At 40.1% G+C, this 27,063-nt stretch overlaps 1 protein-coding gene across 6 annotated transcripts in view; it reads left to right on the top strand.

The window, feature by feature from the left end:
• The window catches only part of LOC146688358 (uncharacterized), a 126,124-nt gene extending 101,277 nt beyond the window's left edge, over positions 1-24,847 (top strand). For 5 of the 6 annotated variants that reach the window (XM_085438104.1, XM_085438108.1, XM_085438106.1 and 2 more), the window contains 9 exons: positions 2,452-2,560; positions 5,792-5,851; positions 6,496-6,752; positions 11,259-11,318; positions 17,389-17,481; positions 20,142-20,223; positions 20,308-20,417; positions 20,593-20,785; positions 23,025-24,847. In XM_085438104.1, the coding sequence (XP_085294230.1) occupies positions 2,452-2,560; positions 5,792-5,851; positions 6,496-6,752; positions 11,259-11,318; positions 17,389-17,481; positions 20,142-20,223; positions 20,308-20,417; positions 20,593-20,785; positions 23,025-23,029 (969 nt within the window). In that variant the 3' untranslated portion in view covers positions 23,030-24,847. The remainder of the gene's footprint in view (positions 1-2,451; positions 2,561-5,791; positions 5,852-6,495; positions 6,753-11,258; positions 11,319-17,388; positions 17,482-20,141; positions 20,224-20,307; positions 20,418-20,592; positions 20,786-23,024) is intronic. The other variant, XM_085438105.1, reaches the window with a different exon arrangement.
• Positions 24,848-27,063: the final 2,216 nt, after the last annotated feature.

Here is a 27,063-nt window from a genome sequence, read left to right as displayed (position 1 = left end):
TATATATATATATATATATAGTTGACCTTAATCTTACAGAGAATGTGATGATTTCATGGATAATTAAAGTCAGTCATATATCCACAAACACAACAGGCTGAAAGTCAGTGATGCTGCTCGGTTTGCAGTCCTGAATATCACGGCACAAGCAGGATTCACTGCACTGTTAATGTTAGCTATGTTATATTGCTGCCTCTGTTCGGTGGTGTCGAGCCAAACAGACTTTAACGTGTGTTTGAACGAGCTGACGGTTCACTCCTTAAGCTGAAAGAAAGATGCTTTAATCACAGCAGTCACACGTGTGTCCACTGTACCATCTGGGACTCTTCTTGTTTAGCACTCGTAATAACACAAACACTAAATCCTCTTGTTTGTAGCAGTGTGTACACCTGAGACTGTCACCTGTCTGTCTGTCCTGCACTCTCTCTCTTTTTCTTTCTGATTGTGGAATAAAAGTCTGAACATGTGTTTATAAGTTACACTTGTTTGAATCCTGCAGCTTATCACACATTTGATTTCCATGTGTGACAACTGCAAGTGTCCAGAGTGAGGACAGACTGAGGGACCCACTGCTGCACATCATCTGTGAGGCTTTGCACCCCTGATGATCCACCAGGACAAACTCAGCAGTGTGTGAGGAAGAGGAGGAGGAAGAGCCAGCAGCAGCTGACAGATGGAGAGAATAGACAGACTGTTCCCTGTTTGTGAAGGACTGCTAGGAAAGTTTAACATAACTAATTGTCTGTCCTGAATCAGTCTTATTAGGTAATGTTCAAATAATTTTATCATCCCAGTGTTTCCAGTGTGGGAGAAAGTACTCAGGGCCTTCAAGTTACACACTATGAAAGGCAGCAACAAGTTTAATGTTCAGAAACCTAAAGTCTGTATCAGCAGCAGAATGGAGCTAAAATAAATGTTTGTTTCAGTTCTATGAAGCTTTGAGTATTTTGGATCAGTAGCACTGCTGTGTTTGTTGCATCATATTGCTGTAACTGTTTATATGCTTTATATATTCTGAGGTAAGTTGATCTATAGTGTTACATCATATTCTATAAGGATGTTATGTGTTTGTAGACTTTCTGCCCAGTTTGACCCATTTAGCAGACGTCAGCCTGTTTAAGGCTCTGATATCTATTCTGTGTGACTTAAAGCAGTTATGACATGGTCTGATTTTCTCACCCAATAAAGGAATATTTCATATATCAGTCTACTCTTCATTCTATCAGAAACAGTTATCACAGCTTGTACATTTTCTTTTTACACATATATGTAAGCAAGCTAAATGTAATAATGCGAACATATTAAGAGAACAATATTTGTCTCTTATGTATAACACATCTGTATATACACTGTCAAAGATACTTGTCTTTGACTGAAGATTTAAGGTGATAGGAAATATAAAATTTTATATATATATATATATATATATATATATATATATATAGAGAGAGAGAGAGAGAGAGATATATAGATATATAGATATATATATAGATATATAGATATATATATAGATATATATATAGATATATATATCATACTAATCTGACAATACATATAATATTGGCCATATTATATTTACATTACCACAGTGAGATGATTTTAGTCTCATGAACAACATTAGCTAATTGTTATTTACTAGCTAATCTTAAAATGACTGTTCAGCACAGAAATGAAGACCAACAACAGTCATGTTTTACAGTCCTGTGGTCTCAGCCTCAGATACTCAACTAATCAAAGTGATGTCATGACAAAAATGAATGAGCAAAAAAACATTTTTCTCCTTCATTTCTGTCACACAAAGCTGTATGAAACGTTTCTCGTGGTTAGTATCATGGTTGCTAGGCAACCTGAACAGCGTGACGAAGGCTAGACCGTCCCATTTCACAGGCCTCTCTCTTCCGCACTTCTCGTACTTATAGTATGCACCGTACGTAGTACGCGTAGTGCTCGTACTTAAAGCGTGCGGTCTCTTAATTGGGACACAGCCTGATTCAGCTGTGTTGGAGTAGGGATGCATCTAAAAGCTGCAGGACAGTAGCTCTCGAGGACTGGAGTTGAAGATCCCTGGATTATGGACTCTGAAATTAAACATACTGTATAATCCTGTGGTCATGCTATTAATAATGTCCTCTTGTTGGCCATGCTTGGATGACACAGGTCTTCCACTGATTGAGAGCGTTTTCATACAAATCTTTTGCCTACTATCATTTTAAAAGCCCTGATTGTTCCATGTGGTTCCAGATATCAGCCACCATCTGTCGCAAATGTTTAATCTCCCAATGTTAAAACGTTAGCCTCCTCTTTTCTCTTGTCACTTTCATTTTCTACTTGCATTTGGCTGCACTATAAAAGCCTGGAAAACACTCCTTATGCACACAGCAGTCATACACAAAGTCATACACGTAAAATTCAGGAACACAGCTGTTTATCTCTTCTTTGGTTTTTCTTCAGACTCCAGAAAATGGGGAAAAACGTCCACCTGTGCCAAAGGCCACGCCCGCTCCCCGTACAACTGCCAGTAAGAATGGCTCCTCTGCAACTGCTGCAGGCAAGACTGCAGGTACGAGGATACAGTGCAGCATCAGTTCCTTTGCTGCACCTGCAGCATATCTGACTGTACCGGTTTGCATGATATGAAATAAGATAAGATAAGATAAGATAAGATCACCTTTATTAGTATCTCAACATATTCTCTGCAACAGGAAACTTCACTCGCTGCTCTAGCTCGAACAGTGACTTGCATTGCACACTGGCGCTGCTCCAGGCTGCATCAACAGGCTAACTGAATTGCTACCATATGTTAGACTTAATCAGATTCAAGTGCTGGCTTTTGAAGAGCCCAACTGGTATTTTTGTCTGCACATGACAAACAGTATCTCACCTCTCAGAGCAAGGGAGATATGAGCTTTTTGTGTGTACCCTCACACAATATGATTCAGTCACCCAGTTCACAGCAATAGGTGTTATGTGCTGTAGGGTTTATGTTTCATTTTAGCTGCATGAGTGCTCCGTTGCTCTTTGAGACTTTTGCCCCAGTGTCAACAGTTATGTCCAAGTCCATGATGTTTCTGTCACATCACAGCAGTATTACATACTGTGGCTTTATCAAAAACTGTACATACTGTTACTGGAAACTCATGTTATGCAGTTAACAAACTTCATGTCACCAGAAATTGTTGAGTTTCTGTCTGATTTTGCCTTTAAGCAGTCAGCTCTGCAATATTGTAGAAAAATAAATATCTATGGGCAGAACATATCAGTTAAATAATCACATCGTTGCCAATAAAACCTAAAAGTAGGTGTGATAAATTCAAACTACATCATATAGAAACATATAATATAGTGATAAACAATAGTCTACACTCACAAAGCTTAATTAAACACAATATTGACAAAACATTTTTAGTTTTAGTCTTTGATTATTTGATCAGTCTGTAAGTCAGCTGATTTGGTTGTCGGGTCTGTATAATCATATCTATTCTAAATGTATTTTACTTTGCCTAAATATTGCATGTAAATATAAATATTTGAAATACTATAAAAGAAACTAAAATGATCAAAACTAATCCCAAAAGTAACCAAAACCAAACGACACAAAAAAAAATGTGACAAGTTCATCCAAGTTTTCTTGTCTTTCGGAAATAACAAGTAAGAAAACAACTCTACAGCAAGGTAAGAATGGCAGAGCCGTGATTTAGCACTTCTAAATTTACCGTGTGTTAGTACGGTTAACAGTTTTCTGTAACATCAGCTAGACAGGAGGTGACAACAGCAGTGATTGTACATGTCTATTCTTCACTCTCTTTATAGCTTCGATTTGGTGTCCACAGACTTGAGAATAAACAAATAACTCATGAGATGCTAAATATTGAAGTCTCAGCTCAAGTTAGTCATTAATGATGTCTGTCATATTATTGGATCATTACTATAATTTAATGTGAAAAGAAGTGTCCTCTTCAACAGGGTGTTTTATATATATATATATATATATATATATATTAGGGGTGCAACAATACACAAAATTCACGGTTCGGTTCGATACTTTGGTGTCACGGTTCGATATTTTTTTGATACAAAAAATGTTAATGCCTTTTTAATTTGTCATTTATTTAAATTATAAATATATATTTTCACTCAAAAGTACAGTTTTTAAATTTAATGTTGCTGAAACAACAAAATAATAAAAAAATAAATCGATCTGATCGAGAAATCCCTCATCTTTGGAAAAGAGAGTTTATTACAGAGAAATGTCTCTTTCCAAAATAAAAGCTATACTATACGCTTCTTCTGGGCTATATTCTCAGCAGCATATTAAACATATCAGGTCCCCATAAGGAGAATCATGTGCTAACGGCTGTCTAAATAACTCGGGTAAAGTTTGTAGCATGCGTGCTTGTTGTTTTTGTCTGCTTTCATTTGTCTTTGCACTAGGATGATGTTGGTGCAAATGTGCAGTCATATTCGTTGTGTTCCCACTAGTACTGTCAGCGTTAATCTGAAATGACGTTAATGCCACAACACGGCAAATCTTCGTTAACGAGCTACCGCGGATTGCCCAGTGCGTGGGGCTAGACAGCGTCAACACGTTAACGAGCAAACTGCGCTAATGCACTAGTTCCCACCCATGTAATTGAGCATTGTGTGGCACATCCGACATACTGTTTTGTCCATGACGCGCTTACCTTCAGGGTCATACTTCACATGAAGACCAAAATAGTTCCAAAGGCCAGATCTGAATGTACGGAGCTCCGCAGGGGATATGGGAGAAGAAAAAAAATTAAGACGGACTTTTGCGAGATCTCGCAAAACAAACTCGGGATCTCGCAAAAGTTTTAGCTGCATTCTTCGGAGGCCGCCAGCTCGAAGCCAACCGGGAGGTCGAGGCACGATGTGCCGGGAAAGCGGTGTTCCCCCCAGCTGTAGTAGGTCTCGACCTCCCGTTAGCTTCGAGATAGTGGTGTCAGATCTCCGAAAACGTCAGAGCACTTTTGCAAATATGTGATGTCTTGTAAACCGAGCAGGTATCTGACAATTACACAACTACATTCACGCCTCAAAATATCTTAAAAGTGTATTTTGTGACCCAGAAAGAGTACTATTACAACTAAGTAGCTTTGTTGGATTTCAACTTTTGCGAGATCTCGCAAAAGTTTTGCGAGTCCGTCTTAATTTTTTTTTCTCCCATGTCCCCTGCGGGGCTCCGTATGAATGAGGGTGGGGGAGGTTCAATTTGCCATGTTGCAACGAGCTTAGCTTCTGTCTTGCTAGCTTGCGCTGCGCTTAGTGGATCAGCGCTCGACAGTGCAGCCTAGGCAGAGTAGTCGAACGCAGATCCACTGAGCTCTCAACACAGACAGCATCGTCAGAAGGAAAGTTGATAAAATAAATTACAAATTTTGTATTGTTCGATACATATGCGTACCGAACCGAAAGCACTGTATCGAACTGTTCAATAGCGATACGAGTATCGTTGCACCCCTAATAAATATATATATATATATATATACTCCTTTCATGCTCACCTTTCCACTCTTTTTACTTAACCTATTTCCCAGAGGAACCCACCCGAGGGATTAATAAAGTTCTATCTAATCTAATATATATTCTATATTCCTTTTTTCCCTCTTCTTTCTGGAGCATTAAAATAAGTACCCTAACTCCTCACAACCTTAAGCCTATTTTTGGAATGGCTAGAGGGGCACCACCTGAGGCTGGAAATGCCTCATTATTTTTTTTGTATTGCTACCTAAAAATTATGGCGAAAAACCTGTTTTCTGTTTTCCACTTACAGCCAACAAGAACGACAAAACTGAGAGCAAGACCAGTGAGGCCAAGAAACCCAAGACTACACGTAAGAAACATAAAATACTTAAAATAACAGGTTAATTTTTTTTGGGGGGGGGGGGAGATACACAAACTACACAATACACATGTTTTCATGCAGTTGTAAGTTAGTTTCACAGACATCAATGACTACAAAAGCTCCTTGGGTATTTCCAGTACTTCTTCTACCAGTCAGGTCCCTGTATCCACTTCAGGACCACTTTGAGGTATTTTATCAAAGCAGGGACCAGCATGGTAACACAAAATTCTGGGCCCAAACGTGGGAGAAGGTTACCACCAAAATTTCAGATGCAGCCCGAAAATTTTGTCCTCCATGATTTTATTCAAACACTGGCAGAAGTGTCACAACACTGGTAGAACTGGGGTAATATAGAGTAATAAGTATGTTAGATTAAATAATTAAGCGACATATTTTATTGTATAAGCATTAAATGTAATAGAGAGAAAACCCCAACAATCAGACAAACCCTGTGAGCAAGCACTTGGCAACAGTAGGAAGGAAAAACAATGCATACTTTCATAAAAAGTAAATGACATAGTGGTAGGCTTTTACATTTTCACAAATTTTACTATATTATACTAGAATATAAATTATTATACTATTATAGTGATATATAAATTATACTTATTATAATTTCTGTTTCTCTGTAGCCCGTCCTCGCCCAGCCTCAACCGCCGCTCCTGCTACCCCGGCTGCTTCCACCAATGGAGAATCCAGTGCCACTCACCGCCGTCGGGTCATCACCAAACCCCCTGTGCCCAAGCAGACTCCCCTGGATAAGAAACCAGCTGTTCCCCGTGCTCCCCGCACCCCCCGACCCATCAATGCTCCAACACCAGATCTAAAGAACGTCCGTTCCAAGATTGGTTCCATTGACAACATCAAGTACCAGCCTGGTGGAGGAAAGGTAAGACAAAGAGACAGCACAAGAGAGTACTATGAATAATTCAGGACAGTGATGTACCTGTAAAGATTCATGAATGAATGCTTTTCTTGTAACAGCGAATGATTTGGCGATGGGTGGTTTGTACTTTAAATAGCGCATGTGTGTTATACAGCATAATAACATGAATTAATTCCTTTACTCTGGGATTGAGATTGGATGTCAGAATATATTTAATTTAACCTCTGCATATTTCATAGTTAATTTACAGTTTTTCTTTTTAATTCCTGGTCATTCTGAAACAGATAACATTTTTTAAATAGATAAAAGTAGTGTTGAAAAATGCTGAATTCAAAGTATTTCAAGTGTTTTACCTTAACTGTATAATAGGTCCTGGTACAAACTCTCAGAACAGCACTGCAAATCTTTCTCGCAGTAGAAGTGGATTTCCTGAAACATTGTAAATGTGTTCCTGGATCCTCATAATTCTGTACAAACAATGTCAGTGCCTGGAGTGCAGAAACGATCAGATGACTACATGCTCTGACTCTGCGGAATACACTGGATTCAGTTATATTTGCAGTGCCGTATAGCAGTGCCGTTGGCACGGTGCAGCTATGGTTAGACCTACAGTAGAGAAGAACACTAGTAATCAATCAATCAATTAAAGCTTTATTCGCCACATGCAGGTTGCCCTGCAGTGAAATGGGTAAGTAAACAGTCTACCAGCCAACCCAGGTGGCCTTGCATGGAATGGGAAGGAACAGACTCAACACAGTGGTTATCAGGGTGTTTTTGTTCGCCTCCGGCCTTGAGCCCACAGCTGGCGCCGAAGGGGTAGCCACATCATAATGGTGATTTTTCTTTTAGAAACAACTCATGAGAATTTCAAGCTGTTTTTAACACTCCGACACTGGTCTCTCAATCTCCCATTGGATAGCTGCGAGTTTCTCCATGATGTTATTTACCTTCAATTCTGTGGTCTTTTCAGTCTTTTGCTCACAGAGCAGATTCTGAGACCTCACGACCCGCGTGTAATCCAGAGGTGTTGTTCCGAGTGGATTCTTCCCTGATGTAATCCAATATACGCTCAGAGGTGTTATTCTGAGCCTTCACTGCAGCCGTTAGCGCCTCCAAGCGCTTAACCATGCTGCCTTCAGTGAGCCCTTTCTGAGAAGCCGCACCTCGTCCCATCGTTTCAATCCCAGTGGGCAGCCCTGGGGGAGTTTGAACAGCCCGTTCCGCTTTCTTAATTTTCCAGCCAGGGCCAAGCCAGCTCCGATCAGCAAGAACCCTGTTATCATGGTTCCGAATAGGTAGATATCTTCAGCATCTTCGATCGACAGTCCCGCCAGGCACACGATCCTGCATGTCTGCCACCCGTCCATCGTGTATCCGGCAGGGAAAGTCCCTCCAGGGCACTCGGGCTCTCACGAGCCCAGACTTCTCGTTGAGAAAAGGGTGTCAATAGCATTCAGAGACCAGGTGATCAAATCCATAATTCTCTTTAGGTTTTAGAAACAGACTCTGAGAGTGTGTTCCAGGAAAGTGAAAAAAGCACGAGACAAGACAAGGACATAAGAAGCTAAGCAGGGAAGATAAGGGAGAGGAGAAAAGTGCGACCGCTGAGAGCCAAACGAGAAGAGAGTAAGAGAGAAAAGCAATCCTCACATGAGCTACTGAGTGTATATAATTTGACACCATTTGAAATAACAATAACTCAGAAACATGTCACTTCTGCACTGTGGGCATTTTAAAGGGCGTGTACATGTTAACTGAGAAAATACCAACTTTACAACTCTATATTCGTTTTCCAGCGTCCTTCTAACATCAATCTTTTAACATATTCCTCTTTCTGAAATATCCAGTTTTTAACAGCATCTTGCTGCAATGCAAATGTTCTGACAGATGATGTTCTATCTCAGAATGACATACAGAACAGGAAGCATGCATGCTACCTGTATTCCACCACCCTAAAGTTGCCCAGCATGTCATGACATGGATCAGAGACATGACTGTGTTGTCCGTCTCCCTTCAATGTTATGTGACAGTGTGTCTAGAGGAAGGGGTGTGCCGTCGCTTTCAATCACAGGCATCATCCTCTCTCTGTCTGCCCTGCCATGTGAAATAATGTGTCCACTCTATCCATTATATCTTCTCTATTGTCCGTCAGAGAGTGGTTTTGCCTCAGAACAATATTGTGCTGAGAAAGTAGCCATTTTGGAAAATGTTCAGGGATTTTTTTCTTTCTTGTTGGGAGTTATTGAGAAGTTTGACGTCTCTCTCAGACGTTTTGAGCTTACTAAAGCTCGAGCTGGAGATCAATTGGATAGGCTTGGAAAACAGAAGCAGGGAAATGGCTAATATGTGTTTTTTTACTTGTGAATGTTTTCTGTTTATGCACAGATAGTAGAAAACATGGACGTGGCTTCCAAATATGAAAAAAACAAAAAAAGCTAATGGGGAAGTGCCTCACGCTGTGTACGTAAAGTGCTCTCTATCTGAGGGCCAGCGGACGGTGATTTGCTGTCTGTTTACAGGTTAACAGGCTCGTTCACTTGTTTTGGTTCATACTGAATAAAAAATTAAGTCACTTTTATAAAACTTGGTCATATCATGATTCAAAATCGAGAATTATGTTTATTATAAAATCACAAGCTAATTGGCTAATAACTTGTCATTAACAAATGAGTGTTTCGCACCTACAGCTCCTGGTGGCATCGTCTTTTGTTTTGCAGCCATGAAAATGGTTGATGTCGCACTAGCTACGTCCGTCGTAGTATTAGCTAAAGAGTAGCAAAATACAGTCAGGCAAATTTACATACGTGCACACACAATGAAATCGGAATAAAATATGTTTATTCTTGAGCTTCAGAGGTTCTGGTAGGGTTGAATGCTAATAACTAAGCTAATGGGTTCAAGCTTTATGTTGATCATTCAGATAATCGGGGCAGGGATAGCTCAGTAGGTAGAGTGGTGGCCCCATGATCGGAAGGTCGGGGGTTCGACTCCACTGAACGGCTACCCTGAGGTACCCCTGAGCAAGGTACCGTCCCTACACACTGCTCCCCGGGCGCTGCATTGGTGGCTGCCCACTGCTTCACTGGGTGAATGGGTTAAATGCAGAGAAACTATTTCCCTATGGGGACTAACACGCACACTTTACACTGATCAAGAACGTCTACTTTGCAAAATGTTGAATTATATTTAAATGTTCTCACAACTAATAGTTGCATTCCTCATACACTTGTTGACATTTTGTCCACTTGTTTGTATGTTTTTGTGTTTCTCTAGATAGTCAAAGTTAATTTGCGTTCTTTTGCACTAACTACATCGGTTTCATTTCCATGTGTCTGTAGTGACCTTTTCTGAAATTGCAGATACAAAGTGTCTTTCTGTGCACCAAAATAGGTGCACAATGATTAACAAATATTTATGTTAATATCTTCCTTTCACATCCATTACTTTCTCCTGCCTGGTCATACTGCAGTGTTTGGTTGGGTGTTGTTGTATCCAGCATAGACGTCGCCACTACTCCCATTCAGGGGAACACAATCCATGCACCTTTTCAGCAACGCTTAACTTCCACAACCTGTAGCGTTTAGTCATGATTGTATGGCCAATTAAAGTTAGATTACTGTAGAAAAGGAGCTGTTGCTTTCTGTGCAAATAGTTCTGTGAAATTGCCCTGACCTTGTACTTTTCTGTGTGTAACAAAAGAGCAGTCGGAAGGGAAAATATTGCTATGAACTGTACTTAACCGCTCCATTCACTCTTTCAGGCATTGTGTTTCACAGGAGCATCTTCCCTGCTTTTCAAAACACGCTTTTACTCTTTGAAAGCTTCTTTACACAAACACATCGGCGCCCTGCATCGTAATTACTGGCACTGACTCATTCAGTCTTTTGTGATACTAAATTGCTTATGTTTACATTTTCTATTCAGGAGCAGTTTATGTGACTAATAGCCTTTCCCACCTCAGTATTTAGCAATAATATCAGTGCTGTTTATGTGAGCAGTGGTACACTCCAGAAATGTGACATTTGATTTGTTGTTTTCAGACTGTATAAATAAGCCGACACTCTTTTTTGTGATGGTATTTGATTAGCTTTTGTCACTAACAAAAGAAAAATGTTACTACATTTGTACTAATGTCATGTTTTAAAAAGGCTCCATCTGTTCCAGTTTTCTACCATCTGAATGCACAATACTCCTGATCTTCATGCTAAATTGTCCCAAAAATAAATTCTAACATTTAACCGGTGCCACTACTATCAATTGATTAACCAAATGTGTGGGTGTATGAATAATATTATATAATTATATAATATTATTCATACACCCACACATTTGGTTAATGTATTTGGTTCTTCGGCTTCTTTTTTAAGTAGCTCTAACATCCATTACACTCACACAATTGGTCCAGGCATTTGCATTCTTTTGATCACACCCATGTCGTCCACCTCGTTGTGGTGTAGCATTTGGTTGGTTGGAGGTTGTATTGACCAGGGGTGCTGGTTGTCTCCTCAGGTCTCTTCCACCCCGAACAACAAGACATCAGACCCCTCCACCCCTGCTGCCAAGGCCAGAGTGAGTCCTTGCCATTGACACCTTCACACCCCAGTACATTCACCCTTCTGTATGCATTCATCACAAGCACCACCTGCTCAACATCTCGAACAACACTCCACCTTGCTGTTCATTCCTACATGCACCTGCATATTCTGTCTGTTGATACTAAAGCAGGTTTCATTGTATGGTATATTTGTAAGAGACAAGTATAAAAAACAACAACTCTAAGACTAATTTCTAACACCAGTACCTTGATTAATAAGTGTAATTGTTTAAAATCATTATTGGACAATATCATATTATGTCATTATTGCAGTTCTGGACAGGCTCTAACTGCGTTATATAAAGTTTTAAAATCTCAAATTTGCTTGGAGTAAACAGTTCAGTGCAAAGGGAGTCTTGTAGTGTCTGACTCTTTCATGCAGTATATTCAGTGTGTTTATAATATTCTAGTGAAGTCTAAGAACTTGGTATACTATTTTAAAATGTTTAAAAATCCCAATGATTTCTTGGCTTAACTTGGATTGCCTCAATATAGAGGCTTGTAGGTGCTTTAACAACAAATCGTGAATAACCAAGAGGTTATTCAGGTTCAAGAATGAGATAAAAAAAAAGAGAAATGGCAACAGAAAAAGGATGAATCTGTATGCAAATGGTAAGCAATGTGCAATTTTATGGCGTTATTTTTGTGCCACTATTCTGAGCGCACATAAAAAAAATTGCAGGTGCAAGTGTTGCATTTTGAGGAGAAATTTATTTTGAGTAAAGAAAAGCTAAATTTGAGTGAACAAAATTCATTGCTGCGTGCAAAAACTGTATTTCAGTGTTTGCTATTATCCACACACACACACACAACAGCAGCCCCTCTCGCTCAGTTTTTGCATTTGCGCTTGCTCGCAATGTGTTGCTCGCGCTCTCAACATTTCTGCTCGTGCACGCTCAACTCTTTCTCTACATCGTTATATTTGTGCAACAAAACCAGCCAATCACAGACTTGGATGCAAAAAAAATCTGATTGTCTGTTTTGGTCTCCAACCAGCTCGAAACGAGGCAGCGGCGGAGGAACACAGAGTGGCGGAGTTTGAAATAATACTCTTTCTGGGTCACAAAATAAACTTTTAAGATATTTTCATGTGAGAATGGTGCTGTGTGAACTTCAAATACCTGCTCGATTTATCAAGACATCACATATTTGCAAAAGTGCTCTAACGTTTTCAGAGTTACCCGAGGGCGGCTGCTATTGTGTGTGTGTGTGTGTGTGTGTGTGTGTGTGTGTGTGTGTGTGTATGGATAATAGCAAACACTGAAATACAGTTTTTGCACGCAGCAACACGCTGCTGTCAGATGCATTCGTCAGCAAATGTGGCTGTGTTGGTCACTCTTGCATGAACAGCCTACCCAAGCTACCCTACCCAATCTGTGAGCGAACCGGTCCAAGATCACTACCTCCAGAGAGCCGTGTGTGGTTCTTCCACATGCTACTGAGCCTCCCCCCGGTTGTTAAATTGATAAATTGTCAGTATGTCTTGTTTTTTCAGACTTCAATCACCCAATCCAATAAACAACACCAAACAAGAGTCAATAGCAGAATAAGCTGTCTGGCTTTGTCAAGTTTTTCATGGGTGTGACACACAACCCAACTGCTGCTCTACCCACAAATGCTTTGTTCTTACAAATGTGACACCATTTAATGGGAAATAAACAGGCTTTCCATTGATATAAGATTTACTGCCAAGAAGCATTGTTAGAAACAAAGAAATAATCAACCAAACACAAATTCACTTACTCTTTGTGCTAAGATTAATCCACTGCAATGAATACAGAACATGGGTAGTATAACAGAGTGTGTACCATTAGCTAGAAAAGCTAGAAGACATGATATTGTGTACAAATACAAAATGCAAATTAATCTCACGCATTATCTTTGGCTGAAATTGATGTTGCATTCTTTGAAATGTGGTCTCCTCTCATGGATAAGTGTCACTTGGTTGCCACTTTTTAGCGGTAATTTACTAAATATTTTCATCATCCTACTTCTTTATCTAGCATAGCATGAGAATCATTAGAAATTAAGGAGACATGATGAACGAGAACCATGCAGCTGCTTGAAATCAATTAGGATATTTATGATGTGCTATCTGTGAGGAATACAAACTGAGGAGTCTGCTGCTTTTTGTCTGTGTGTTTGTGTGTGTTCGTGCTTACGCATTAAGTGTATGTGCACTCACTGCTCAGTGAGTCATCCTTTGCTGGTGCCACCTGCGTCATCATGCCATTTTCATCCTGGAGAAGCAACACTAAGACAAAGACAGAGAGAATGGAGGAAGGTGTCTTAGGCTTGCTGCAGGGCTTTTTTACAATGCAGCGACAGAGCCAATCAAAGTGATATCACACAAACAGGTTGGTGTTAGCTTATATAGAAGCAGGACAGGGTGGCTGCTTTTGATTCTTCATCATCAAAGTGGCTTATCTGCAACATCTTAAAAGCTTTGACTATTTTACCTGAGAAAGTTTTGGACACACTAGTGAGTCCAAAGTCCACAGTCCACAGTCCTTAGGTTGTGAAAAAGATGAAGACATCAAAGGGCAGCCTATTATTTCCATTTCTGGCTCTATATTTTTATTTTGGGAATTTACTAGAATAGCTTTGAATGATTCAAAATTCAAAATAATCCTTCTTTATCATATACTGGACCTTGGTGCAGCCCCTTAGTTTCTCAGCTGTCTGCAAGTGACAGATCATTGAAATTTGCTGTGTCGCCACGGCCATGCTTTTTGACGAAAACTCAAAAACTCCACATTATGACCCAGGTTTGTAGTTGAGACTAACCAAATATGAAGTTGGTCCTACAAAAAAACAAGGAGGAGTTGGCAAAAGTATAACAGCATGAATAATCTCCTGAAATGCCATCTTCAATTCAAAGGGCAAAATTTCATGAGTTTTCAAGCAGATTAAAGGCCTCAAAAAGCCATTAGAAGTGATTACACGTTTCATGCTCCGGCCATAATGATAGTAGTTGGATTAATTCTTATTAAAAGGTAATTAAAAATTAAAGTTTATTTATGAAGGGTATTTTTTCAAGTCAAGTGGCTTTATTGTCATTTCAACCATGTGGTAGTCACAGTGAAACCAGACAGCATTCCTTCAAAATTACGGTGATTTATATAACAGGCAGTCAACACAGGGAGTGCAAAAAAACAGTGCAACACCAGGCAGAACAGAACAATCCCACATAGCAAAATTGGTATGGATCGGATCTGGCCCACACACCGCAAAGAATGACGGCCTTTTGGTGGCCCAGATCTGGTTTGCCAGATGTGGCCCACACATGGACCAGCAGCAGACACACTGGTGGTCCTGTGCCCAGAACAGTTTCAGCTCTGGCCCTAGATGTCAGCCTAATATGTACCTTAATCAAGACATGTAATAACAACATGCGCCAGAATATAATAGTGGAAAAGTAACATGAAGAAACTCTGTTCAGACAATGAATGGATTGATTCTTATATAGCCCTTTTCACTGTCCCAGATTACTGAAAGTGCTCTAAGCAACATGTCACATTAACACACTTTGTCTAAACTGAATGCTTCCTAACTACATTCATACTCTTGGCATGCAGACTGGAAGAGCCAGGGATCTTACCACTACCCTTCCGATTAGTAGGTGACCGGCTCTACCTCCTGAGCTACAGCCACACAATGGTAAACATGAGTAAACCCTCACTAGGTTTTGGATAAAGTTTACACTCACAAACCTGTCAAACCTGCATTTAAAACGTTGGCTACCACAGCAGTATAGTATTGCAACATGGCATTTGGGTCTTCTAACTAAAACAGGAAAATAGGAACATAACTAGTGCCATCAATGCCAGACCTGGCACACATCTGGTTGACATGCACCAGTCAGTCAGAAGTGCCAGCTTGATGCTGGATCCGGGCCAGACCTGTTTTCTATGAGCCTGGGCCACATAAACCAATCCACAATCGGGCCAGATGTGGCATGCCATCACATAAATGGTGCCATCTATGCCAGGCCCATATCTGGATGACATATGTCTTACCATGCCAGAAGTCAGCCAGCAGTGCCAGCTTGATACCAGATCCGGGCCAGACCTACTTGCTACATGGGATAGAGATACAAGACAGTGCAAACACAACAATTTAAACATGCATTTCACTGACAGAAGTTTCACTGACAAATGCAACTGCATGGCAGGATGCTGTAAACGGACCAAACTTCAGTCAGGAGAACAACTGAGATAATCCATCCACAAAACAAGGTTAGTCATTAGTATACTGCTGCATGGGCTGGGCTGTAGTTACATCACAAGGGTTTAAAAACTGAGCTTTAAAATGTACAGTGGTAATAAAAACCGAGAGAGGCCGACAGTGATCCCTAACTGTTTTTAGGGGCTTGTTCAGATTAAACAGAACAAGATACAAATCAATTATAACATGTTAAAAAACATGTTTAGAAGTGACCAAAGTCACATTTTGGCAGGTTGAGTCAAGTTTGCTTTGCTCAAAAATGTCTTTTATCTGCAACATATTACTCAGCCCCAATTCAGAATATAAACCCAGATTGTCCAGATAGGCTTCACACCCAGAGAGACCCGCAAGGTTCAGTTTTAACCAGCCTGATCAAGTTTAGTTATTCATTGTGCACTGCAAGCCCACTCTACACAATACTCCATCCTAAGCAAAGGGTATCATTCAGGCTTTGTCATGCTGTTCACTTTCTGGAATCAGTACAAATCTGATCTGACTTATTAGATTTCTCACTAAGAGGCAGGAAGAATCCAGGTTACTTAACTCTGAATTGTTTAACCTTCCCTGTATCGGTCAGCACTGGATGGCACTACCACAGGTAGAAGCAAACTTTTCTGGTTGATCACAGGCCTTCTACTGAGGGAGATTCAAGATTCAATGTCACATCAATCGGATCACTGAGCTCTTTGGCCCCACAGTATGGTATGCCTTCAACACATTAATTTTAGGACAGCCTTCTTTTGCAGTTTGAGGTTAGCAATCAGGTAGGTTCTCAGTCATCCAGGTCATGGTAGTCTAAGGAGCTTGGAAGGAAAGTGACTGGACTTCTTAAAGTTTCATGAACCCCCAAAAAGCAAACGGCATCAGATTTAAATTGGATAAGTATAATTGTTTTCTACTTATACCTCAAACCTATGGTGTATGGCAAAGACACTGCAATAATTCAGAGAAAACTCTAACATCAGACAACCTGTTATGAGCAAGCACTTGGCAACAGTGGGAAAGAGAAACTCCCCTTTAACAGGAAGAAGCCTCTGGCAGAACCAGGCTCAGGGAGGGGCGGCCATCTGCCGCAGCCAGTTGGGGTGAGAGAAGAAAGACAGGACAAAAGCAATGCTGTGGAAGAGAGCCAGAGATTTTTACATTTCAGTTATGTATCTCATTTGTAGCCAAAGCTGAAATACTAAGGAGAGAAGCTGACCATATAACATGTTCTTCCAGCTTGTAGTGTACTGCTGAAAGCACTTCAGACAGAACAACAGGTTTTTCTGCAAACTAGTCTATTTTTGAATCTTTTTAAAACCACCTTGTGCCCTCTGTTGTTCTGAATCTGTCACTTGCGGTTGCTTTTTTGCTTTGCTTTTAGCAGCATGTGTTAACACAAAATTACTGTCCACGGCACTCTTGCATGTACTCTCTCTCATCTTTGAGTGTTTGTCTTATGCTTTTTTTTGTAGCTATTGCTGTTTATGGAAGCGCTCTGTTGTTATTCACTCAGTATTCTCATCTTTTGCTAATTATGCATTCATTTTTGTAAGAATCTGCATTGATTCTTTCTAAGAATGTTTCCCATTAACATTCTCATTTTGATGGTTTGTCACATAATGTACCAAAAGCATTTTTGCTGTCTCATGTGCAAACCATCAATGAGCTTCTATAAAAAATGAATAGCAAAAAGTCTTCCATACTTACAGTACAAGGCTACTCTGTTTCCTGTCAACTAAACCTGCCAGCTGATCAGCTTTCTTTCTTTCTTTCTTTCTGTCTTTTTTTCTTTCCTCATGTTGCTTGTCTGTGTGTCTGCCTGCTTGTCTTTAGGTTCAGATAGTGCACAAAAAGCTGGACTTCAGCCACGTCACTTCTCGCTGTGGCTCCAAGGACAATATCAAACATGTCCCTGGAGGTGGCAATGTAAGTACTCCTGAAGCTGGAAGGAGACTCTCACATTTTATGCTAATTTAACCTAATTTGGACTATCTTGCTCTAAAGGTTGATCAGTTGGGAATGCCCCTTGTGCCTTGTACACACCTAGCAGGTGTATTTGTTACAAAGAGATAAAATGGGAATTTATGTTCTTGGTATGTAAATCAGGTCCATCGTTGGGGGATGCATATTGTATTGGGTCCTTATTTACACATTCATACAGTATTGCTCTTGCAAAACAATATTCCTGTTCCTGTTTAAACAATTGCCAGATAATCTCATAATCTCATCGTAAGAAATTGAATCAGTCTGACTTATAAACATTGTACTGTCCTCCGGTGTTCTCTGATTGGATCTCTTCAAACAAATTTAGTAAATAGGAGCACCCATAAGATCTGAGACTGACAAAAATATTTACAAGGTTCAATTCCAAAAATGCACTTTGCTGTTTTGCCTCTTGGTTTAGTTTAACGTTCAGTAATTGAACTGACCGCAGGTGCTCATGCCTACCCTTTCAGGACTTGTTTCTACCTGGTCTGAAAACCTGCTTCACTATCGCCATCTCGCACAACCACAGAGTATATACAAAATATTAATTTAGTCTCCAAGTTAAGCCACTGTAGAAGAGCCTTTAAACCTCTAATGGCCATCAGGGGGCAACTCCTGTAGTCGAAAAAGAGGTCTGATTGTACAGAAGTCCATTAATACATTAACCTGCTGCTAACTGATGAGATTATGTTCTCAATTTAGAGTAAAACAGTTGATAAAGCAGGGTATAACAGCCAGATTGTCGAATCTGATGAATGAAAACCAGAGTCACTGTGACTGTTTCCATCTTACACATACTGTAGTCTATCCTCAAAACCACCACTTTGCTCTGTCAGCTCAAATAAACTGGGTTTTTTTTTCAGTGTGGGGACATGCAGTCATACTAAAAGGTCATGGTAAAAAGAAAGTATACCTTGTGTCATTTTTACTTACTAGTGCTTACCAACTAAAACAATCATTTGGAAGTTTATTGGGATTTGTCTATACACAGCTCTCTTAAGATCTGTTATAGATTTGCTGGTTTGCTTGGGATTATTGTCCTTTTACATTAAATCAATATGGCCAAGAATTAGCTGTAGCAGGCCTCATGTTTGACTCTAGAATACTTTGGTATGTAGAGCTTTGTGGTTGACTCATGGTGACGACATGGTGCCCTGAGGCCTGTACTATGAAGCAGGATTTAATCTTATCAAGGTAACTTCAGCGTTCATCCTGAGTTTTCTATACTAAGAAGATTATTCATTTCTTACTGGAGTATATTGCCATAGAAACTTATGCTGTGAACTTGAACTGCGAAGAAGCTGGTTATTTTCAGATTAGAGATCAACAGGTATGAAATCACCACTTGCTGACCAACAGCATTCCCCGAAGGCTCTTTGGACCTCTGCTGTGAGAGTTTGAGGGTTTAACATTTTTCAGCTGCATCTAAAGTCTTCGCATTTCCCTCATGAGCATCAATATTAAACATAGGTTCTTAGATACAACTTAGCATTACTAAAACACAATACACAGACATATCAAGTTTGTACATAGACTAGGCCTAGCCTTTTTTATCTTAAGTCTTTACTCTCAAACCTTTAAACAGCGCTGAGTCTCCAGGTGAGAGATTTAAAAACTAAAGCTGTTGGGAGCAGGTTATGTTGAGAGTGTTGGTTGAAAATCATCTGGATGTTTTCACTGTTTCTTTTAGTTAAAGCATGTTTTATACATGATGTAATACAGTTTCTATGCTGGGGGTTACATTTTACATCTGCAAGCTGCTGCACCTTAGTAGAACCACTGAATGAAGCACAAACTGTCGCATTGTCTTGGAGATGTGCATGAATTCGTTTGGTGATGAAATGTTACAGTGGATAAAATAATTATTTGAGCTCGTTCACTTAAAAAAGACATAAACACTGTCTAATTTTTATGGTGGTTTCATTTTAATGGAAAGAGACAGGATATCAAGGCAAAATCCAGGAAAAAAAAACACCAGCATTTACATTTTCTGTATTTACTTACATCACTGATGTGTTTTTATAGTGGAAGATGACATTATGGATATTTAAACTGACTTTTAAGGATTTTAACTATTTGTTTCTATTCTTTAATATCCATTCACATTAGGGTAAGCTACGGGTCCAACAAAAGGTTTTGACAGTTTGTGTTACTAATAAAATTTTATCAGCAGAGTTATGGTCATCTCATTCTCCAGTCTGTCATCTTATATGTGAATCTGACTGATTTTAGCACATGTTGTGAGGCAGGTCATCGTGCCAGCTGCCAACTCTACAGTCATGGTGTGACTAGTTACAGCTCGTCCTGATTTATCTGCACAAACGGAGCGCTGCCGAACAAAACAAAAAGGCACCTTCTAAAATAATGAAACGGGTTAAAACAGGAAATCAAGCATGATTGGTAAAAAAAGCTGTGAGTCAATTTCACATACTCTGTTGCATTGTCAGGAATGTCACGCCGCTATATGAATGCGGCAGATGCAGTATAATGAATGATAGCGATTTTCTAAAGTGGCCTTGAGTGGACGCTGAAGTGAAAGTTGCATTGTACTGAATGACTTAGAAAATAAAAAGACAAGATTTTTATGTACTCCACCCCAGGTGCAGATCCTGAATAAGAAGGTTGATGTGAGCAAGGTAACATCCAAATGTGGCTCCAAGGACAACATCAAACACAAGCCAGGTCCATCCCAAAACATTTGTGCTTTTTCTTGCCATTAAACCCAAATGGCATCATATTAATTTTTCCTTATTTTTTTAATCCCAGGTGGTGGTGATGTGAAGATTGAGTCTCATAAGCTAAACATTAAGGCTAAGTCTAAGATTGGATCCGTGGACAACGTGGGGGCAGGAAATGGACAGACCAATGGACAAAAGGTCACTCTTAAACACAGTTAAACATGTGTTAGCAGCTCACAGAAAATTACCTTTTGTGGTTCTGCTGATTCATTGTGCCACTACTGGCCACCATGTGCCACCATGAGTTTTCAAACTTTGTATGCCCATGTTTCTGTCTGACCCCTACGAACTGTGTGTTTATTTTTGGCTGCAGGAAGAGAAAACTGAGCAGAAAACATCATCACCCCCAAGTGGCACTCAGACAACAGGACCAGGAGTCACTGCTAAGGCAACAGCACCTGGAGGTGTTGCTAAGGAGAACAGCATGAAGGAAACCACACCCACTCCTTTTGGGGGAGATGGACTGAGGGAGCCCCTCAGTGCAGAGAAATGCATCACTGAGACAAGTGGGTGTAAAGGCACACACTCACACACACTGGCTTCATTTTTTATTGAGAATGCATACAGTTTACAATTATGACAGGTGTGCTACTGAAGTGCCAAATAAATGAGAATAGGGTTCTTAATCCTAGCCAGTCACTTCACGCTATGCTACTCATATCTGCGAACCTTTAATCTGTAAATGTAGGGACTTTAATCTGGATGGTTCATGTGTACAACTATAAGAAATCTCAGAAATTTTTTTTATTGTTCCTTAAAGCTTTTAATGCTGCTGCTAACACCTGTAAACTAATGTTAACAGTAAGTTGTGGGTTAAAACTCTTTCTTCTGCTCACTTTTTAATGCTTTCCATTGTACATTTGAAGTGACAATTACACTGTTATAACTTTGTTTGAAAACAATCAATAGATAATTTAACCAAGATTTCTAACTTTTTATGTATTTTCCAACGCCTGGCTGGAGCAAACCTCTCCAAAGTATTACAATCCCATCTAATGCTGCTTCAGTATATAGGAAAATCCACAGCTTAAATGGCCTACTGTGTCACTTATTAGCAATATGTAGCTTGAAAGTCACTGCTCTGAGAATTTGCAAAAACTCAATTGTAGTGTATTCTGTTGCATTCACTCTGTTTCTGTTTATACTGTGGATATAACACTGCTACTGAACCGCAAATGCCTTGCTTTGAATCAAGGATTTTCTTTAGTTATTTATCTGTGTCACCTTGTACCACCCAGGCATAATTTCTGCCTGAGCTATTTTGATAGTGCTTTAGATAAGGCTACCTTAGGCTACCTGCCTGAAAGCCTGGTGTTATTTGCTCAGAGCCACTTGTGCTGACTTTCTAAGAGATCTCGCCTATCAACACAGAATAGCACACAATTTGATTGTTGCCTGCAGGTGCAAAATAATAGTCTTAATACACTTTCAGCATCTGAGGAACTTAAGATTGCTATTATCTTTATGGCAATATCTTCAAAACTACAGGAAAATTGTCCAATGTGTGGTTTTATTATAGTTTGCAGACTTATGTTAGCATCTGTATGCTTCTCTCATACTTGCTGTATTCAAATTCAGCAGTCCTCTTTTACTTTCTCACTTTCTATTTCCAGTTAATAGGAAATGAATATGGCATTTTGGTCTTTGCCTTTCTGGGGTTTTAAAATATGCATGACTATATTTGGACAAGCAGGCAAAATGAATAGCTAACAGTAACATTAGCTGGTTAGGTTGGTAAGTAAGATGACAGAGAAAAACCCCAGCTCAAAACAAAATATATGTAAACTGAACACTATTTTCATATCTTTTAGTGTAACCAGAGAGTGAATATGTGGTCATATATAGTACTAACATCTCAATCACAAGTCTCTGCCAGATTCTATCTAAAAGATATAGCCTGGGAGCCAATGTTGAAGTCCCCTAAACCTACAGTCCTTTTAATGAAAAGCAGAGGGTGAAGGTTGGCCTTTCAGACAGTATGAACATGTAGTTTCCCTCAGATCTTTCTCACAGTGGTCACATCCAGTTTCAAAACAACAAGATGGGGGAACGTGGAATGTTTAAACTAACAAGGAAGTCATGCCACAGTGGCTACATCCATCTTTTATAAAATTGGGTGATTTGTAGAGAACCAACATTGCTTTATTGTTGTCATGTGTCATGAAAAGTGAAAAGAAGTACAGAGGGAAGCTACAGCATGACAACAGTAATGGGGTTTTCAACATTAAAGCATATACACCTATTCTTGTAGACCCCTAAAATAAAAATTATGAATAGTGGTACATGTACGATAGGAGTAAATTAAAAATAGATAATGTAGATAGTGTGTGTTTATGAATGAATAACCACATATACCCGCTCCCTGCTTACATGTCGGATAGAGTAGTGAAGCCAGCTCACCTTTTTACCAAATTATGAAATGAAATAATGAGGAGACCTTCAGAGTGAAGATGAGCCAGTCATGGTGGATAAATTCATCTTTACCACAGCTTTACCACTCAGACTCCCCGAGTTCAGAGGGACAACAGACTGTTGCTGTTGCTAAACTCATCTTAATTGATGAATGGCTGTAGCACTAATACAATTTTAAAAATGTCATTTGCCCCATAATTCATATGAGCTCACAGCAGACATCAGCTAGAGCCTGTAAGGCTGATAAAAACAACAAACTTGTTTTTCATCCTATCATTTTTTCTTCGTTTTGCGCTTCATCTGTTTTTTCTTCTTTAACTTGTCTCACCTCAGACTGAGTCCCAATGACCCGCAGATTTTGGCGGGACACGCATGGCGCTCGCTGGCCTGCCAATCAACTACCAACCAACTACCACGGCGCAGTCACTTTCCTCTGATCCCGCCCTTCATCTTGCCCACTGCAGCACCGAACTGACCGATCGCCTCTCAGTGTTTCTCTGGGATCTGCCTGCCAGCTTCCTGCTACCAACTCTGACCTTTGGCCCCTTGTCACCCTTGGGTTGCCCCACCTACCACAGAGAAAAGTAATTGCTGTTTGTCCATGTTTCTCTGTGCAGGTTTCCACCAGCTTCTCCACTGATGCCATTTCCTTGTAAGCACTGACTAAGGTCATTCCAACCTTAAAGCCCAAATGTAACAACCCCAAAGCAATAATCCCACAATCAATCAATCAGTGCTCTATTAAGTATCTTGACCATAGCCACTTTTTCTCATAGAATGTTCACCCTACTAGTGAAAACAGTTGCCTCAGATCACAGTAATGGAGCTTTGTTCTAGACCCTCTGGCAGGCTTTGACATTTAAAAACCAAACTAACAAAAACAGCACCATTCGTAGGTCATCAGACGTCTCATTACAGGTCAGTCTACAATTCATCACACGTTACTTCTCTTGGTATCAGTGCACCAGTTTGTCTCTTCAGAGTTCTTCACAATAATGATTCCTTGAATTTTAATATTATGATGTTTGTAGTCGTGGCTGCAAAGAGCACAAAATGAATCTGGTCTCAAGCGGCTATGAAGAGAGATGTCTGGAAGCAAATCTGATGATGGATTTTAAAACCAGTGCAATAGCATCTCAAAAGTCAGATGGTTTTAGTACAATTGAAATCATTTAGCGATGTAACTCGTGCATTATGAAGGCAGCAAGAGGGAGGATACAGGAGCTCTGCTGATACTCTGGGTGGTTTCGGCTCAAAGAGGATTTGGCACAAAAAAATCTGTGTTTGATCTCAGAGCCAAGTGTTTTTAAAGTTAAGATCTCTCTAATTGACCTTGAAGGAGTGAATATAAATTCCAGCTGAATGAGTGATATTGAAGGATGGTAATAAACCTTGAAATTAAACAGAGTGGCACAGAACACATGCACTCTATAATGTAATGTAGCACTTATGATGGACAGTGTCAATCACAGTGTCACAGGATTCTTTCTAAACATTCAGTCACACCAGCACATCAAATGTCTCCATTTCAGAGTCATTATAGTGTAGACCTGTGGAATCTGTGTGATGGTCTATGGTTGGCATGTCCATACAGGCCAAATGGTTCCTTGCAAATTTTCACTGCTGACTAATAGTAAGCCGTCTTGACAATGCTGAGAGAACAAAGCAGTTTTCAACTGAGGAAGCTACTGTAGGGATCCAGCTGTTTTTCAACATCAGCTTTTATTTCACCTCGGTACGCTCGGGAGCTTTTTTTTCCTTTTCTTAGTACTTGATTGAAATTATAGGGCACAATCTCTGGCACAGTATAAAAAAATGTAGAAGCTTAGAGAGCTGTTGTGATGACTAACTCTACAGCATGCTTTCTGCTTGCTATATTCCAGGCCACCTGCAGTATTAAGTCATTTGAATTTGTTAACATTTGTTCATATATCAGGATATACTAACAAAAACTTCTGCTTTAGATAAATGAGTACAATTCTTTTTCTTTCTCTGTTACTTACTGTCCACATTCTCCAGAGGAAGTTGAATACTTTGATTTGCAACCTCTTTTCCCAAAAAAGGCAGAAGACTTTGTAGATCATTAAAATGTCGTTTGGTGTTAAAATGTTCATTTGAAAGCATATTGTTGAGATATTCACTCAAGCTGAACTAGGGTTTAACACTTACACCCCCGGAGAGCAGTCATTTCGGGGTAGTACCTTAGACCCCCGCGGAGTCATCATTTTGCGTTTCTACCTTTAAAAGCCGGAGAGCAGTCAAATGCTGGAAGTGGAAGCTAAATTGGCTAGTCATTCATATGTATATTGGGTCGTTACCTAGGAATTCTGGAGGGAGGGGATTGGGGGAGAAATCAACACACATGAGTCTAGGTCCTTTGTTGCTGACATTTATTGATAAAAACAGTAGTTTCATTTCATGTTATTTCCTTTTTCATTTCAAGCAAGGAAGTGGATGTAGTTAGTAAGTAAGATATTTCAGACATTATTCTGACACAGAGGAGGAGATACTGGAATTATAATTAGTATCTATGCATGCATTTGTGATTTTGTTTGACCTTCCCATTGCTCACAATTTGAATTTGTTCACACTGCAGATGAGTGTCTCAGTCCCCAAACAAGCTCTCTTTTTCGGTGGAGAAGCAGTCTCCTCATCCGCAGTGAGTGTGGAGAAATCAACACACATGAGTCTAGGTCCTTTGTTGCTGACATTTATTGATAAAAACAGTAGTTTCATTTCATGTTATTTCCTTTTTCATTTCAAGCAAGGAAGTGGATGTAGTTAGTAAGTAAGATATTTCAGACATTATTCTGACACAGAGGAGGAGATACTGGAATTATAATTAGTATCTATGCATGCATTTGTGATTTTGTTTGACCTTCCCATTGCTTACAGTACAAAAAACCAACCATTTGTACACATATGTACTAATAATAATAAAAAGTGAGTGCAACACTGCAACCCATCACCCCGTCGTTCAGTGGTCGTTGATCAGTGGTCCATTGTGGCACCATTCAGAGCACTGGTACAATAGTACCAGCAAGATATGGGAAGACATTGCAAATGTACTTGGATTTTAGGTTGCAAGCCACCCAAAACTTGATCCCAAACTTGTCAGGTTTACTTGCAATATACTGCAGGAAACCCGTCACCCCGTCGTTCTGTGGTCCATTGTGGCACCACTGATCAACGACCACTGAACGACGGGGTGACGGGTTGCATTGTTATGTGGTCACACCCCCGTCGTTGATCAGTGGTCCATTGTGGCACCATTCAGAGCACTGGTACAATAGTACCAGCAAGATATGGGAAGACATTGCAAATGTACTTGGATTTTAGGTTGCAAGCCACCCAAAACTTGATCCCAAACTTGTCAGGTTTACTTGCAAACACTTGGAGTGTTTCAGTATGCCATCTTAGGGAGAACTCAACACACATGTAGGTCCTTTGTTGCTGACATTTATTGATGAAAATAGAAAAAAAACCAACCGTTTGTACACATGTTTACAAATAATAACAAAAATTGAGTGAGTACATTACAACATTTTCAGCAATCACTCACAATCCTGGCACTGCCACGGTATCTGTCGCCTGCATTTACCACATGTGTACCTGTAGCAGTGAACACATCGCACAGTGGCCTGATTTTTTTTGCATCTGTGTTTGACCTGACACGTGGCCCTTTTTCCAGGGCTCGGTGTGGAGGGTTGTGTCCGAAGCAACTGTTCTTTTCTTTCCTTCTTCGCAGCTACATGAGAGTGAGCCAATTCGGTTGCAAGGGCTACCAGGAAGTCCACCCGTCTTTCCTTCGTCCCGGTGCATTCTTGATACAGCACATGTGCATTCAGTGCTGCCATGTCAATCATGTTATAAAACACGGCAACTGGCCAGCGCCGTGTTCCTTTGCGGACAGTGTACTCCCGAACCATCTGGTCCATCACATCCACGCCACACTTTGTCTTGTTGTAAAGGGTGACAGTGTTTGGCTTCCTTTTGGTAGTGTTTTCGGTCTGAACCACGCTGTGCATGCTGCTAAGAATATATACTGTCTTCTTCCGTTTGGCCGCATACGCCGTCAGCGTGGCAGCAGAGGTTGAAAACACCTAAGAAATAAGATAAATTGTTAATTCCATAGCCCTTTTACACACAATGAAACACATAAACATAGAACCACAAAAGACCTGCAACATACCTGAGTGGTGAATTCATTGCGATCTGTCTGTCTAGTGGATTGAGGAATTTCCCTGCGAATCTTGTTGACTGTGCCGAGGATGGTGGTTTTCCGTCTAAGAAGTTTTTGCGCAAGTGAAAGCGATGTGAAAAAATTGTCAGTGGTAACATTTCTGCCCTTGTCCAGGAATGGTTCCATCAG

The sequence above is a fragment of the Copadichromis virginalis genome, linkage group LG18, assembly GCF_057382275.1.
Source record: "Copadichromis virginalis isolate Kocher_CV1m ecotype Utaka linkage group LG18, C_Virginalis_male_GT1.1, whole genome shotgun sequence".
Lineage (NCBI taxonomy): Eukaryota > Metazoa > Chordata > Actinopteri > Cichliformes > Cichlidae > Copadichromis > Copadichromis virginalis.
Note: the sequence above shows the minus strand (reverse complement) of the source record. Positions and strands in the feature narration are given on the sequence as shown.